Source organism: Myxocyprinus asiaticus, chromosome 9 (genome assembly GCF_019703515.2).
Source record: "Myxocyprinus asiaticus isolate MX2 ecotype Aquarium Trade chromosome 9, UBuf_Myxa_2, whole genome shotgun sequence".
NCBI lineage: Eukaryota > Metazoa > Chordata > Actinopteri > Cypriniformes > Catostomidae > Myxocyprinus > Myxocyprinus asiaticus.
This window is the reverse complement of record NC_059352.1, coordinates 43,363,047-43,379,754: the sequence shown is the minus strand read 5'-3', so window position 1 is coordinate 43,379,754 and position 16,708 is coordinate 43,363,047. Positions and strand designations below refer to the sequence as shown.

At 37.3% G+C, this 16,708-nt stretch overlaps 1 protein-coding gene across 1 annotated transcript; it reads left to right on the top strand.

Annotated features, from left to right (window-relative positions):
- Nucleotides 1-146: 146 nt before the first annotated feature.
- On the top strand, nt 147-16,617 carry LOC127446485 (pituitary tumor-transforming gene 1 protein-interacting protein-like). Its single transcript, XM_051707447.1, has 7 exons — nt 147-407; nt 3,117-3,169; nt 7,937-8,045; nt 11,020-11,122; nt 12,096-12,161; nt 15,008-15,054; nt 15,827-16,617. The coding sequence occupies exons 1-7, from the start codon at nt 332-334 to the stop codon at nt 15,871-15,873; spliced, it is 501 nt and encodes a 166-aa protein (XP_051563407.1). The 5' UTR covers nt 147-331; the 3' UTR covers nt 15,874-16,617.
- The last annotated feature ends 91 nt before the right edge of the window (nt 16,618-16,708 follow it).

Here is a 16,708-nt window from a genome sequence, read left to right as displayed (position 1 = left end):
GTAACGTCAGCACTAACTAATTTATATTCATTAGGAAGCTATCGTCACAACGTCAACTCAAATTTATTAATATTTATGAGACACGCCTTCGCCATAGTATAGATGTAATTTAGCTTAGTAAATCCAGTTTTGCGGGTTGAAAGGGAAACTACAAAACCTGTTTTCAACTGCTTGGTCAGATTGAGTCTCACCTTCGCAAACTTTTAAAAGGGAGATATTTGTGCTTAAAAAATTATAACAATAATTACATAAATTATTGGTCTTGCATTTAGGAGACAACCAGAGGAGAATCGTACCTGACTATTAATTCACTTAAAAAAAAAAAGAAAACATGAGTTTTATTCCTCTCGTCCTACTTTTATTTGGATTGAGCTCAACGCTGGCACAGACTACAACGCCACCTCCAAGTAAGACAAATAGATACTCGCTAAATTCACAATTATTGTTCTAAGGATGCATTTTATGGCCAAAAGCCATAATAACATTCAACTCAGTGTTTTGTTACAGTAATCATCACTATATTGATTATGTTTGTTTGTTTGTTTATATATATATATATATATATATATATATATATAAAACTGGCACACATTTAATACAGATTTTATACACATTTAAAACTTGGTCTCTTACTGTAACCAATTTCTGATACCAATAAGAGAACTGAGATTTCATAATTTCATAAACAATGTCCTCTGAGGAAAAAGTTTACTTTGCCTCAAATTTGGTCTATGATATAAGACTTGTTCTTATTACTATTGACACTAAATTGCCAAACAAAAAGATTATATATATATATATATATATATACATATATATACACACACACACACACACACACACACACACTGCCGGTCAAAAGTTTTGAAACATTTACTCATTCTTTATTATAATTTTTTTATTTATTTATTTATTTATTTTTTTCACATTTAGAATAATAGTAAAGTCATCAAAACTATGGAATAACATAAATGTAACTATGGGAATTATGTTGTGACTAAACAAAACCCCCAAAAAAATTGTGTTACATTTTAGCATCTTTAAAGTAATCACCCTTTGCCTAGAATTTTCAGAAATGTACTCTTGACATTTTCTCAACCAACTTCTTGAGGTATCACCCTGGGATGCTTTTTAAACAGTATTGAAGGAGTTCCCATCTATGTTAGGCACTTATTCGCTGCTTTTCTTTATTATTTGGTCCAAGTCATCAATTTCAAAAACGTTTTTTTTTTTTTTTTTTTATTACATTTGAGTTTTATAATGAAATAAATTAATATGGTGGCACAAATATATTTTTGTCTACAAAACTAATTTCAAACATTTAAGCATACGCCTTAAGATCAAAAGATTTTTAAGATCATGAGAAACATTTCAGTCAAGTGTTTCAAAACTTTTATATATACACACACACACTGGCGGCCAAAAGTTTAGACTAATGTACAGATTTTGCTGTTTCGGAAGGAAATTGGTACTTTAATTCAACAAAGTGGCATTCAACTGATCGCAAAGTATAGTCAGGACATTACTGATGTAAAAAACTGCACCATCACTATTTGAAAAAAGTCATTTTTGATCAAATCTAGACAGGCCCCATTTCCAGCAGCCATCACTCCAGCACCTTATCCTTGAGTAATCATGCTAAATTGCTATTTTGGTACTAGAAAATCACTTGCCATTATATCAAACACAGCTGAAAGCTATTTGGTTCGTTAAATGAAGCTTAACATTTTCTTTGTGTTTGTTGAGTTGCCACAGTATGCATTAGACTGCCATGTCTTAAGGTCAATATTAGGTCAAAAATGGCATAAAAGAAACAGTTTTCTCTAGAAACTCATCAGTCAATCGTTGTTTTGAGGACTGAAGGCTTGATGCTTGAAATTGCCAAAAAACTGAAGATTTCATACAAAGGTGTACACTATGGTCTTCAAAGACAAAGGACAACTGGCTCTAACAAGGACAGAAAGAGATGTGGAAGGCCCAAATACAACTAAACAAGAGGATAAGTACATCAGAGTCTCTAGTTTGAGAAATAGACACCCCACATGTCCTCAGCTGACAGCTTCATTGAATTCTACCCGCTCAACACCAGTTTCATGTACAACAGTAAAGAGAAGACTCAGGGGTGCAGGCCTTATGGGAAGAATTGCAAAAGAAAAAGCTACTTTTGAAACAGAAAAACAAGAAGAAATGTTTAGAGTGGGCAAAGAAACAGATATTGGACAACAGATAATTGGAAAAGAGTGTTATGGATCTTAACCCCACTGAGCTTTTGTGGGATCAGCTAGAGTGTAAGGTGCGTGAGAAGTGCCCGACAAGACAGCCACATCTGTGGCTAGTGCTAAAGGAAGTGTGGGGTGAAACGTCACCTGAGTATCTGGACAAACTGACAGCTAGAATGCCAAGGATCTGCAAAGCTGTCATTGCTGTATGTGGAGAATTTTTTGATGAGAACTCTTTGAAGTAGTTTAAGAAGTTCTGAAATGTTTTTTTCAAATTGTAATAGTAATATTTCACGCTATTAATGTCCTGACTATACATTGTGATCAGTTGAATGCCACTTTGGTGAATAAAAGTAACAATTTCTTTCCATAAGAGCAAAATCTGTACATTATTCCAAACTTTTGGCCGCCAGTGTATAGATAGATAGATTTATAAAAAAAAGTTTGTTGATTGTGTTATATAAGTATTCATATATGCTAGGTACTGTTAGTAGGGCCCATACATAAGCCCTGCCCTGCTGTTTATGATGAAACATTTAATTCCCCAGGTAAACTAGTATGTTGTATTAGTAAATAACTGCCTTACTCTAATTTCCCATGGTGCTTTTCTCTGGTTTCATAGAGATGGCCAAGACAACCATGTCTCATGGGGTTTAATTGTTGCCTAACACATTAAGTCAGACACTGAAGATCATTGCTGTGATAAACAGACTCATAAAATTTTTTTTAAAAAATGCAGTATAAATCTTCCTTTCTTTACTGATTTAGAATTGTGTGTTGACTTAATGTGATTTGCTAAGCTTTATGTTGCTTACATTTTTTACAAATGCCTGTTTTAAGATGAAATGCACATTAAGAAAGAACCTTAACTAATGTTTTCTCTCCTTAACTCTCTAGGCTGTGAAAGCAAGAATAGCACAAGCTGTGAAGATTGCTTGTCAACTGTGGATGTGAGTCTCTCTCTCTCTCTCTCTCTGTCTGTAGTTTTGGAGATAATTATCGTCCTAATCTTTATTTTTAGCCACTAAGAGCCCCTCAAAGCAAACTTGCCTGTTTTATACACTCCATGTGTTCACTCACCTGTCTGTTAAGAAAGGTGGCATGAAGAAGTAACAGTGTTGACCTGAGAGCTAAGACCTAAAACATGGGGAAACATATGAGATGAGAAGAAAGAAAACATATTCCGAGTTAGAAGGAATGTACTCATCGAGAAGCTGGATTGCCTGGATTTTTTTTTTCTTATCTGATTATCACCTACCTCACCCGTGGAACTGGTTTGGGCTGTTCTGAATGTGTACAGCTCTTTACACACCTTCCTGGAGGTCAGTCACTTGAGACAGCCTGTGCCTTCACTTTTAAACACTTTCATCAGCCATTTACCGTACAAAGCCTGTCTCAAGTCATCCTTTAAAATAGTGGTGCTTGCTAAAGCAATAATCACTAATACTGTTAGGGAATTGAACAAACCTTTTTCTTTGTTTGCATTTTTTTAGCTATAGCCCGAAACAGTGCCCTCCCACCTTTTTAGCCGTCTGGGTTCCAGAAGTATTTTTCCCATTCGGTTTTCCATAGGCTGTTCAAAAAATAGAACAGCCTGTGCTGTGAACCAACCAGCTCTGAAGTAAATCACAAAATGTTTATTTGAAGTTTTTGAAAGTTGGACAAAAAGATGAAGGTACAAGACTGTGTAATTATGTCTTTCACAATGGCACGAATTACAATCCCATGAAGCATTGTGCATGACTTAATTGAATAACAACCATGGAAATATGTAAAACTATTGATTTTAGCTTGTTGATTTTAAGTATAAAAACAATATATTTTATGTTTACTGCAAAATATTCTGATATATTCAAATATAGATGTAGTTTGAGGGTGTAGGGAGAACGACTCCATTGTATCATTCACAGTGCGTCATGGAAGTATACGAGGTTGCTGCTGATCTCGTTTGGTGGGCTTTGTTGGCCACGGTTCTCTGATTGGTGGATATTTCTCTGCTGGACCATGGGTAGTGTAGAGTTTCACCAGGAATTCTGTTATTGAACACGTTTTTTAAACAATGATGTTGAAATAGACGATGGCTTCAACAGAAGAATATACCATCGATGAATAGACTTGGAGCTCATGGTAGTTCTGTCTTTGAAGGTTTATAAGTTATTGTCAAAAATCAATACGTCTATGGAAAAAATGAATGGGATTTATACTTACGGAAACAGACTGTTGCGTTCTATAGAATGCAGTATGACGTAGCTGTGGGACAGTGACATTCCATTTGTTGAGATGCTTGCAGACAAGCATTAACATACCTCTCACACACACAGGTATTCTCAAGTTACTGACGTGTTTCAGTCCATTGAGTTACCCTTTCCAACCCTGTATTGACTCATCACTACAGATGTCATTATCATTAACATCATTGTTACTGCTGCCATCTGTAAATTTGCCCTAATATTGGGGGGAAAATCTTGAGCTTTGAATCTTCCTACACTGGATAAATGCATATAATTAAGGCCCGAGCACTGAAAGTGCGGAGGCCCTATTGTTTTTCTAAGAAGTATTATTACACTTAACATGCTTAATAACTCATGACATTTTTGCACACACATCAAAATTGTCAGCCATTAGGCTTGGGCAATGGGTCACACATGGGCGTGTGAGGCGGGCTCTCTTGTGCCACCTTTTGACTAAAGTGGTGGGGTCAGTTTCACCTACAGTCACCAGACTTGGTACTGTATATTGTTCTCATCAAGCCAGACAACTTTCAAAATTACAGTCTTTAGCTCTGCCCAACAGGAAGTCGGCCATTTTGGATTGAATTTGGATTTTTTGGAAAATTGCAGGCCCTGAACTTTTAAATACTCCTCATAGGGGATTCATGTGACTGTCACCAAATTTAGGCAACATTATGCCAAGACATTGAAGATGCTAAATCACGATCAAATTTTTTATATATTGAATGGTGTTGCCATGTCGAGGCAATAAATAAATGGCATAAAATGGAAAAAAGGATGCGTCTCATATCTTCTGTGTGCATTGTGTGATTTAGATAAAAAAATCAGGTGTATGTTTGGTAATGGGTCTGATCACATGGATGTGGCTGTTGTGGGTCACGGTCATAGCACCACTAACTGGCAGCAGGAAGTGTGGCCTTTACCACAGACTTTAAAGTAGTCCTCTTATATTAACCTGAATTGCTTCAAAATTGTTTAGAATAATATCTGGACACAGCTGATGTAACATTGTGAAGGGATTCTTGAAATCTTAAATAGTGTTGACATTACACATTATTATTCTTTTCTTTGTATATTCACATGCTTAAAATATCATGACCCATATCAGGGTTGTCGCCATTAGGCCTGGGCAAAATTTAACACATGGGTGTGGAGGGGCGTCTCTATAGCGGCACCTTTTGACTAAAGCGGTGGGGTCATTTTAACTAACAATCACCAGACTTGGTACATATATTCTCATCAAGCCGGACAACGTCTTTAGCTCTGCCCAACAGGAAGTTGGCCATTTTGGATTGAATTTTTAATTTTTTTATTTTTTTTATTGCAGGCCCTTACAGGCAGCACAAAACTACATCAGTCCTGACGGATCTCCTTAGGCCACTAATAAACTAATAATATATTGATGACACTTCATACTTCCATTTGCCATTAACAAACATATATTGTAGGTAGACCTAGTTCTTAACAGATTAGTAGCTAGTTCATCAACATTTAAATCTTTCAAATCAAACTTTCATGACATTCATAACTACATTAATGTATTTTTTTGTTTTAACTGTCTATTAAACATTGTATAATGCAATAATGCTTAATGGGTTATTCATGAAAGTTATACAACGTTAATATATTTTATATTACATAAACTACTACAAAGAAGCAATGTATATGCTGTTTTTCTATGAAAATATGTGCCAGACCAGTGATTCCCAACCTTTTTACCTTGAAGCCCCCTCTACTTATATGTAAGTCTACACATACAGTATATCACCACCATGGATGCGCGCTCTCTCTCCTCATGCTCTTGTGTTTGCCTGTGTGTGCACGGGAGAGAGCACTGTCATCTATGGCCATGAGAAATGCAAAATTATGATTATAATATAATGATTTTTGGGAACGTGCATTGCCACGGATTTTGCATAACCGCAATAGACATGGTACTTGATACATTTCTAGCGGTTGACATTTCTACTGGTCTATTACACATTGACGCAGAGCCACGCAGCTGCTTGATGGTCTAGTTATAAAGCATCAGCCAGGTATGTCGTTTTAGAGGTTTTTACAGTCTTGCAGTGTGTGGTTATAATGTTATAGAATTTTCATGACTACTGAAGATCCAAGAAAAAGAAACCCACAAGCACTTGTCCACACGACAGCTAGTGCACCTGCATTAGAAGCAGAAAACTGTACATTTTTGGTACACGTCATCCTCATGCAGTTGTGCAAAGAGGCTGTTATTTTTTTTATTTCTTTTTTTTATGTGTGAGATTTTGCTTATCACGCTGAGTTAGACGAGGATGCTGAGATGCTGTTTACTGTTGTTGCGCATATTATGGATTCGCACATTTTAATTTGACTTGCTATTTTTCTCAGAATCTTGCGTGGTAGTGTGAGATTAATCCGTCATTATTCAAAACACTGTCTGTTTTGACATAAAAAAACAAGCAAGAAACTCTTCTTAAACCATCTTCGTGTGGTATATCTCTCCCTCGGTCTCTGCGTGCGCATGAAAGAGAGGGAGGGAGAGGACAGCACTTGCAGCCGTGTGAGAGTGAAAAAATGCACTTTTAATGCAAAAATAACTAACGCACCTCTTTTAAAAGTATTTGGTATATGAGGGAAGATACATAAGGGAGTTTTAATTCTGATGGTAGGCTGCAATAATAAGTTCATAACTTTGGCCGTTAAATCAAAATTTTCTGCATTCGCAAGCAGTAATTTCCACTCGCAGTTGTGAGTAAAATGCTCGCACTGTAGAGCCCTGATTATTGTAAATAATTCACGAAATTTACTGTATCCTGTGTAAATTAAACGGTATTTCTCATTATTATCTTTACTAAAATACAAATATTCTTGACTTTTTATGGGGGGTCCTAAATGCCTTATGGGGGATGTGGGGTGGGGGAGGACTGAACATTTTTCGATTAATAAAGGGGGGCTCGACTGATAAAATTTCGGAACCGCTGTTGTAGTGTATTCGGGTGTATTCGAAACACTCAGCCATATGTTTAATCACACTTATGACATGAATGTGGATATGGTGGGTCATGGTCATAGGGCCTCCAGCTGGCAACAAAAGATATGACACTTCGAATAGACTTTGAAAAAAACAGCCCCTCTTATTTTCACCCCTGTCACGTTAAATTTACTCAGACTAGTGTCAAATTTAATAAGGTAAGGGGATTCTTGATATCTTACATGATATTTTCATAGCCAAAAGTCAAATAACAATATTCGTTTTTGGACAGTTCAAGGGTTCACACTTCCCATAATTACAAATGTATTACATTTGCCACACACATCAAAGTTGTTAACCATTATGTCTGAGCAGAAGGTAAGACACTGTGTCTTACTTGTTTACTCGACCAAATGCATGTGTCCATCACGCATTGTTTTACAAAAGCCACCAGTTGGAAATGGACCCATGGTGCATGGGCCCGTCATCACTGCTTGCAGCTATATTAATCTTTGTTTTCTATCTGTTTTTAGTGTCTGTGGTGCATCCAAACTAAACGATGTATAACATACCCTTCCAAAACCATCTTGCCCCCACAATCCCTCTGCCCACTGAGTGAAGCTCGCTGGGGCCTTTGCTCAAGTAAGACATTTTTTATGTTTTTAAGAATTCTCTCACTTTTATTTTCATTTCTTCCAGACATTTCATTCTGTATCTTACAGTCTTGATTGAAAGAAAAACTGAAGAAAAAAAAAGAAACAAAAAAAAACATATGTATGTGTGTATGTATATGTATATGTATATATATATATATATGTGTGTGTGTGTGTGTGTGTGTAGTTGAAGTCAGAAGTTTACATACACTTAGGTTGAAGTCATTAAAATTTTTATCCACTCCACAGATTTAATATTAGCAAACTTTAGTTTTGGCAAGTCGTTTAGGACATCTACTTTGTGCATAACACAAGTAATTTTTCCAACAATTGTTTACAGACAGATTGTTTCACTTTTAATTGACTATATCACAATTCCAGTGGGTCAGACGTTTACATACAAAGTTAACTGTGCCTTTAAGCAGATTGGAAAATTCCAGAAAATGATGTCAAGCCTTTAGACAATTAGCTAATGATAGGAGGTGTACTGAATTGGAGATGTACCTGTGGATGTATTTTAAGGCCTACCTTCAAACTCAGTTCCTCTTTGCTTGACATCATGGGAAAATCAACAGAAATCAGCCAAGACCTCAGGAAAAACAATTGTGGACCTCCACAAGTCTGGTTCATCCTTGGGAGCAATTTCCAAATGCCTGAAGGTACCACGTTCATCTGTACAAACAATAGTACGCAAGTATAAACACTATGGGACCACACAGCCATCATACCACTCAGGAAAAAGACACATTCGGTCTCCTAGAGATGAACGTAGTTTGGTGCGAAAAGTGCAAATCAATCCCTGAACCACATCAAATGACCTTGTGAAGATACTGGAGGAAACAGGTAGACAAGTATCTATATCCACAGTAAAACGAGTCCTATGTCAACATAACCTGAAAGGCTGCTCAGCAATGAAGAAGCCACTGCTCCAAACTGCCATATAAAAAGCCAGACTACAATTTGCAAGTGCACTTGGGGAAAAAGATCTTACTTTTTGGAGAAATGTCATCTGGTCTAATGAAACAAAATTTGAACGGTTTGGCCATAATGACCATCATTATCTTTGGAGGAAAAAGGGTGAGGTTTGCAAGCTGAAGAACACCATCCCAACCGTGAAGCATGGGGTGGCAGCATCATGTTGTGGGGGTGCTTTGCTGCAGGAGGGACTGGTGCACTTCACATAATAGATGGCATCATGAGAAAGGAAAATTATGTGGATATATTGAAGCAACATCTCAAGACATCAGACAGGAAGTTAAAGCTCGGTAGCAAATGGGTCTTCCAAATGGACAATGACGCCAAGCATACCCCCAAAGTTGTGGCAAATTGGCTTAAGGACAACAAAGTCAAGGTATTGGAGTGGCCATCACAAAGCCCTGACCTCAGTCCGATAGAAAAGTTGTGGGCAGAACTGAAAAAGCATATGTGAGCAACGAGACCTTCAAACCTGACTCAGTTACACCAGTTCTGTCTGGAGGAATGGGACAAAATTCCACCAAGCAACATCTCAAGACATCAGCCAGGAAGCTAAAGCTCAGTAGCAAATGGGTCTTCCAAATGGACAATGACCCCAAGCATACTTCCAAAGTTGTAGCAAAATGGCTTTAGGACAACAAAGTCAAGGTATTCGAGTGGCCATCACAAAACCCTGACCTCAATCCAATAGAAAATCCGTTAGTGCTCATCAACACCATGCTCAAAACAGACCCAGTTTAGTCCAATTCCCAAACTAATGACTCTTATGAGTCAGTTCTTTTGAATCTACACCACAAAACATACAGCCATTGCTACCGAACGAATGACTCTTATGAACCAGCTCTTTTTAGTGAATCAAAATATATTGAACCGTATTTTATCATGTCCGACTTCAAATTAACCAAGAATTGTCAATGTTATGTTTACTTAAGGCTTATTAGACTTAAAGGAATAGGTCACCCAAAAATGAAAATTTGCTGATAATTTACTCAACTCCAGGCCACCCATGATGTATATGACCTTCAATCAGAACAGAATTTAAGATTTTTAGGAAAGTATCCCAGTTTTTTTAGCTTCATCCAATGCAAGTGAATGGACACCAATATTTGATGCTAATTAAAACTTTATTAACTTTAAAAATCACTTCCTGTAAACACTGAATGCCTCACATCGCTATCGTGTGACGTCATCACGTTGACGCGTTCATGCTGATCTGTTTACCACAGATGAACGTACTTCACGTGAGAGTTGGGTCAATTCAAACAGCTACAGAGAGCTGGCGGAAATGCAGATTTAAAGTTAAAAATGTTTTAATTAGCGATTTGTTTTTCACACAAACATATCGATTCACTTCAGAAGACATTACTTAATTGACTGGAGTCATGTGGATTACTTTGATGCTGCCTAAATATGCTTTTTGGACCATCAAAAATTGGTGTCCATTCACTTGCATTGGATGAAGCTAAAAACCTGGGATACTTTCCTAAAAATCTTAAATCCTGTTCTGATGAAAAAAGAAGGTCATATACATCTTGGATGGCCCAAGAGTGAGTAAATTATCAGCAAATTTTCATTTTTGGGTGAACTATTCCTTTAGATCAGAGTAATTACTGGATGGTTTTCAATATGACAATGTGTAGTGAAAGATACACTTTGAGTTTAGTTGTAACTTAGTGTTTTTTATTTTAAAAAGAAAATAAGAATCAATAATATATCTGAATTAAAATGTCTGTAAACACACCATAAAATAATTTCATCATTTGGTTAACAGGCTGTTGAGGGCAGTAAATCCAATAAGAATGACATTTCTTATTTCTAAATATTTCTTCCTCAAAAGTACTAAAAGAATTGTTAAGGACGCTGAATTGTTAAGAGTAATCAGAATCGAAACCAGAATCATCCCAATTCCCAAATACATGAGTAAGTACTACACCACCTTTAGATCATTGTTGAGATTTGACACCCTTATTTTCTTTTGTGAAATTCAGTGAACTTCCAGATTTTGATCATTACGTTGTCGGTGGCTGGTGCACTCCTCATCATTGGTCTTTTGGTGTGTATCTTCTGTTGCTGCAAGTGTGAGAACATTGGGTAAGTTTGAGATGTGTTGAACTTTTATAGCATAGCAGTGCATTGTTGATCGACAAATGAGTTGCACCCTCCATTTGGCTGTTCTGAATACTACAGGGAGTCATCAAGTGTGTACTCACCTTTACCTGCTTAGAAATCAGATGGATACCACATAACTAAACCGAGACACTCTTTGTTCATTCATATTATTTAAAGGTATAAATTATGGAGGACTTCTCATTAAATTTTTTGTTAGAAATCAATAAAATACTTAAAATTATTGAGTATTACATCTTGTAAGACTTCTTACTATCTGTCTGTACTAGATTTGATGAAGAACATACTTCTCAGTAATTAATGAAGTATGTTCAAGGTATGCATGTGAGTAGTATGAATACATACACGGACATACTTCATACGGGAATATAGGCATTATCCTGTGACCCGAATTGCTGACATACCATAAAGAACCTCAAAAATAATCTACTCTGGTTTTGCTGGTGGTCGTTTTTGGGGGGGGTCATCAGCGCTGTGTGGGTGAGAGAGACCGGTCCCGCTCTGCTCTTGCATTGCGGTTTAATCGGGTAGCATTTTCTCACACTGAGTATTATGAGTGGCCCACTACTCAACCGACCGGCCCACTGGGAAAAGCCCAGGTACTCCCGATGGCCAATCCATCCCTGGGCACACCTAAAACCATCAGATTTATCCTGAAAGGAAAAAAAAACATATTGCTCAGCAAGTATATTGCTCTGCAATTTTATTCACAGATGAGGATAGAGAGCCCAAAATTCCATAGTGTACCTTTAAATCCAAAAGTGAACCTTCATACAAACTCTCTTCTTCTCTGTAAAATAGTTTTAGAGAACCAAGAAAGAGACCTCAAGATCAATAAATTATTAAAAGGAGAAAACATGCAAAATAAACATATGAAAATCTACCTTTAAAGGCATTGGTTGTTGGTTCTCAATCTGGGAAACTTTATCTTTCACAGATCCAGTCGATTTGAGAACAGGATGAACCGGCAGAAAGACAAAAGGAAAACAAAACAAGAGGCAAGGTGAGAGTTATTAACAGGAATACTCAAAATTGAGACCACTGCTTTGTAATAACCTCCCAGTTTGCTTGTGGTAAAGATGCACACTAGTAATCTGAAGGTTGCCGTTTCATGTTTGAGATCTGGATTCATACACTGCAATTACTTGCTGATGGCATGAGGCCCTGTATTTATGTACTCCATATGGCTAATTTGTCATGTATCATTGCTCAGGTTTATCATGTTAGAAACAGCTGACCATCTGTTTATGAACACTGAGACTACAAGAATCATGTATATGTACAGCTGAGTGATCAACCAAACATAAAAATTCTGTCATGTAGTTACAGTTATCAAATCTTCGGTTGGTGAAAGGGAATTATTTAAGCAATATCACACAAGCAAGACTAATATTGCGAATGTGATATTGTTTTTATACAACAGTTCAACAAATGAAAGTAAAAAATATTAAATAAATTACTTTTCAGACAAAAATTGTCCAGTTAGTTTGTACATTTCTTCTTCGCCGGTGAAAACGGTTCCAAAAGAAGCCAAAGCACATCAACTCTCTCCGCACTTTGCACTGCACTTATTAACTAGTGGCATTTCTTTTGTAAATTAATCAACAAATCTTTTAGGTGAACGAATCTTTGTCGTTTGCTTCCATTGTTTCTGGGGGGAATGACTCTTTTTTTTTTTTTCACCAATTTTGGAATGCCCAATTCCCACTACTTACTAGGTCCTTGTGGTGGCGCGGTTACTCACCTCAATCCGGGTGGCAGAGGACAAGTCCCAGTTGCCTCCACTTCTGAGATAGTCAATCCAGGCATTTTATCACAACGCTCGCTGTGCATGACATCGCGGAGACTCACAACATGTGGAGGCTCAAGCTACTCTCTGCGATCCACGCACAACTTACCACGCGCCCCATTGTGAGCGAGAACCACTTAATCGTGACCATGAGGATGTTACCCTGTGTGACTCTTCCCTCCCTAGCAACCGGACCAATTTGGTTGCTTAGGAGACCTGGCTGGAGTCACTCAGCACACCCTGGATGCAAACTCGCGACTCCGGGGGTGGTAGTCAGCGTCAACCCCCCCAGTTGAGGCAGTGATTAAATAGTCTCGTGTGGCCAGACCTATGACGGCAGCATATGCTGGTGTCTATAGCTGCTTCAATTGGTCAAGAACCACCCATTTAGACAGGAAAAACCATCTGACATTTAAAGCGACCACAGTCAGTTTTGTCATTACGTGTTGTTTAGGTGCAGGGTTATCTGAGATGTATCATACAATAATAAGAGACCAGCGGGGGGGGGGGGGATTATTATTATAATGGCGTGTGAGTCTTCGCGAGCAATTGCACAAAAATAACATGAGAGAATAGCAGAAAAAGTGTAGAGAGTCTGAGTACAGCACAGAAAACCTCATTATAGAGAATTTCACAGACATAACTAAGTAAACAAAGAAGAAAATGCAGCTCTACTTGTGGATATCCGCTTCATTTTCTGCTACATGTCTCATACAAAACTCTGAATATCTTTAAAAGATTTGATGTCACTAACCTGGCAAACTTGGGAATTCTGTGATTATTTCTTCCTCAGAAGTGCCTATTCTATCAACGCAAAACCTTGTGAACACAGTTCTGCTTCCAGCAGACTGATGAAATGTTCTGTGCCCATCTACTTGTGGAAGGTCCATCAAACCAGCCAAACCGATTTGCGCTGATTAGATTGAGAAAGCGTGTTATGAACCGGGGCTCGTGGTAAGCTCAAACAGGTAAAAGTTATATTCCACCTACCTGACTATCGTTTGTCTAGGGGTCCATACGCTACCACTAGTCTCATTCATAATTAAATGTGTGCGATTAACGTGGTCATCAGTATTTTCCTCGTGTGTGTGACACTGAGGGACAGTGAGCTTACCTCGCTCCGGGACACTAAGCCAGCCTTGTTGTGTTTTAGTCAGCCGAGTTTTCCTCGAGGCACCAGGCCAGCTCAGCCTCTCGTGCTGATTGTTCAGAAACCGGTTTAAAAACACAGTATACACAAAACAATAACTTGATGCACGTGTAGACGTCCTCTTGGGTGCTCCACCGCTAAACATGTCAGAAATTCCCCGAGTCTCCTTCAAAGTATGGCTTCCTACCACACTTTTCCAGTTTTGTGTGCTAAAAGCATCAGACGGTTAGTGCACGGACAGTGGGCGGTCCATCTGAGGCTGAGACTAATGACTGAATGACTCACTCATAGCATAAAATAGCTCATTTGTGGCCACCTACTGGAGTAAAAATGCAATGTCCAGAAATGGTCACTAAATGAGTCAGTGAATGAAAGCAAAACAAAACAATGAATCAAAATCACCACCATTTAGAAAGCCACAAATACAGATAAATTAAGTGATACAAAAAGTGAAGCATCCCCAGTGATGTTGGACTGTATATCTGCACTTTTGGAGATTTGAAGACCAGAACTAACTGTTGTATCATGGATCACATAATATGGAAGGATCCTTCGTGAAACTGCAACAAATTCTTCTCCAATATTTCATACAAGCAGATATATTAGACTACATATTAGTATAAGGGATAAGGAATTATGGAACATTTTTATTGAGTAGTTATGTCTGGTTTCTTCACCCATACATACAGTATACAGCCAGTGCAGATGCATGATGGGTACTGTACCAACCTGTAGATTTATTTTCTAAGCAGACAAAAGATATTGTGTTGCGGAAAACTTGTGACAAAAGATATCCCATAAGAAACCTGTTTTACAACTGTTATGAGAACTGATTGTCAGCCTACATCAAGGGTATGCATGTGTATAATTTCAGCAGGAATTTATGTCCTTGTGTTTTCTTGTGCCTCAGAAAAGCCGAGTTGAAGATCAGACATGATGAGATACGGCAAAAATATGGTGAGTTTTATCAACAATCCCCCTTGTCTTTCAGAAACAGTTTAAATCACTGAATTTGAATTGGTTATTATGCTTTGAACACCTAAACCCATGAAATCAATACTCCTCCTCAACCCTCTTTTATGTATTGGGAATAAATACTGAAACCATATCAAATAATAAAAAAAGTGTTTTTTGAAACCATATATTCAGCAATATTAAAGGGCTTGTACAATTTCTTTACCATACCGCCACATCATAATGGAATACAGTGGGGTGTAAGTAATTGTGTGAACACATTTATTGTTGCAAAATCACTCAGTCAGCCAAGTTCAGAAATTATGGACTATACTTTTTAAATCAACAAATTACACTGGTATGCTCTGACAATGCTCTATAGCCATTCTCACAGATCTTTACTGTGTGTCATTGTGCTCCCCCCTAGTGGTAATAATGCAATTTGTCCTCTGGTGTTTGTGCAGTAAAGCAAATTTAAGGAACACTTTTCAGTTGATTAAAGTGTATCTGTACATTCAGATAATTTGTATGTGTTAATAATATATTATATGAATAAGCAACCTCTATATATGAAAGCTTTTATCCTAAGGCCTGTTTTAATAAATAACTCACTTTGAGGGGTCTTAGAAATTCTCACTACACTTGGTTTGGCTTCATTAAAAGATCATAAAGGATCACAAAGATCATTTAGAAGGTATACTTGATGTATTTATTTGATTACTGCTTTTGTGTTAATTTGGTTCTCTTTCTGTCTCCATCTCTCTCTCTTTACCAGGTCTCAGCAGGGCAAGCCCTTATGCCAGATTTGAGAATCCCAACTAAAATTATGGGTGCTTTGTTTTATAGTTTGATACTATGGTTTCCATGCCAACAGGAATTAAAACCGATAAACACCAACGTGAATCAAATTAGTGATTTTTTTCAGTTGCAACCTCTTCTGTTTAGTGTATATATGCATATATATATATATCTGATTATTTCCACTGTCCAGTATATTTTTTCAGGTACCTTCTAAAATGATTTTTACTTTTTTCACTTAATTTACTGAAAAACTGCCTGTATGTATTTATTTTTGTTAATTAAACTTATGTGTTTTAAAGTTGTAAGAAACACAATTTAGTCAGATACTGATAAGGATTATATGCTGACACAGGACATGGCCCATACTGAATGGGGTCAGGATCTGGGGACTGATATGGCAGTGGCATTTACGTTATCATTCTAATGCTGATTAGACTGTTCAGTGGCCATTCATGACATGTGAATGATCGCAATGTCATCCTAAGAAGAATGAAATAAAAGAATGTCCCATCATTTTATAAAAGTAGTTGCTAAATAAGTCTTTGTAGTCAGTGGTGTTGTATTTTACCCTATAAGGGGTTCACTGAAACCTAAACTATTCTAGGAGAATGTAACTCACTCTCAGTCATCTGAAACATCTTCCACTGGTTTTGAACAGCGCGAAAAGATGACTCATTAGTCCATGACTGTTTTCCACCGCCTAGACCACTTTTGTGTAACTGCCTTTTCATGCCATGTATTAATACTTTCAATAAAATATTTCAGTCACTTGCATGTTTTACTTTTAATATCAAATCAGTGCAAGAATGAAGTTGATACGTTGCTCTTAGTTGACTGTATTACTTCTTCAGGCTTC

What these genes read in the sequence shown, in the direction of transcription:
- LOC127446485 (XM_051707447.1), top strand. Translation starts at nt 332, where the DNA reads ATGAGTTTTATTCCTCTCGTCCTACTTTTATTTGGATTGAGCTCAACG. An exon ending in TGCAAGTGTGAGAACATTGG is followed by an intron (nt 11,123 to 12,095) that starts GTAAGTTTGAGA and finishes TATCTTTCACAG; the next exon opens with ATCCAGTCGATTTGAGAACA. An exon ending in AAAACAAAACAAGAGGCAAG is followed by an intron (nt 12,162 to 15,007) that starts GTGAGAGTTATT and finishes CTTGTGCCTCAG; the next exon opens with AAAAGCCGAGTTGAAGATCA.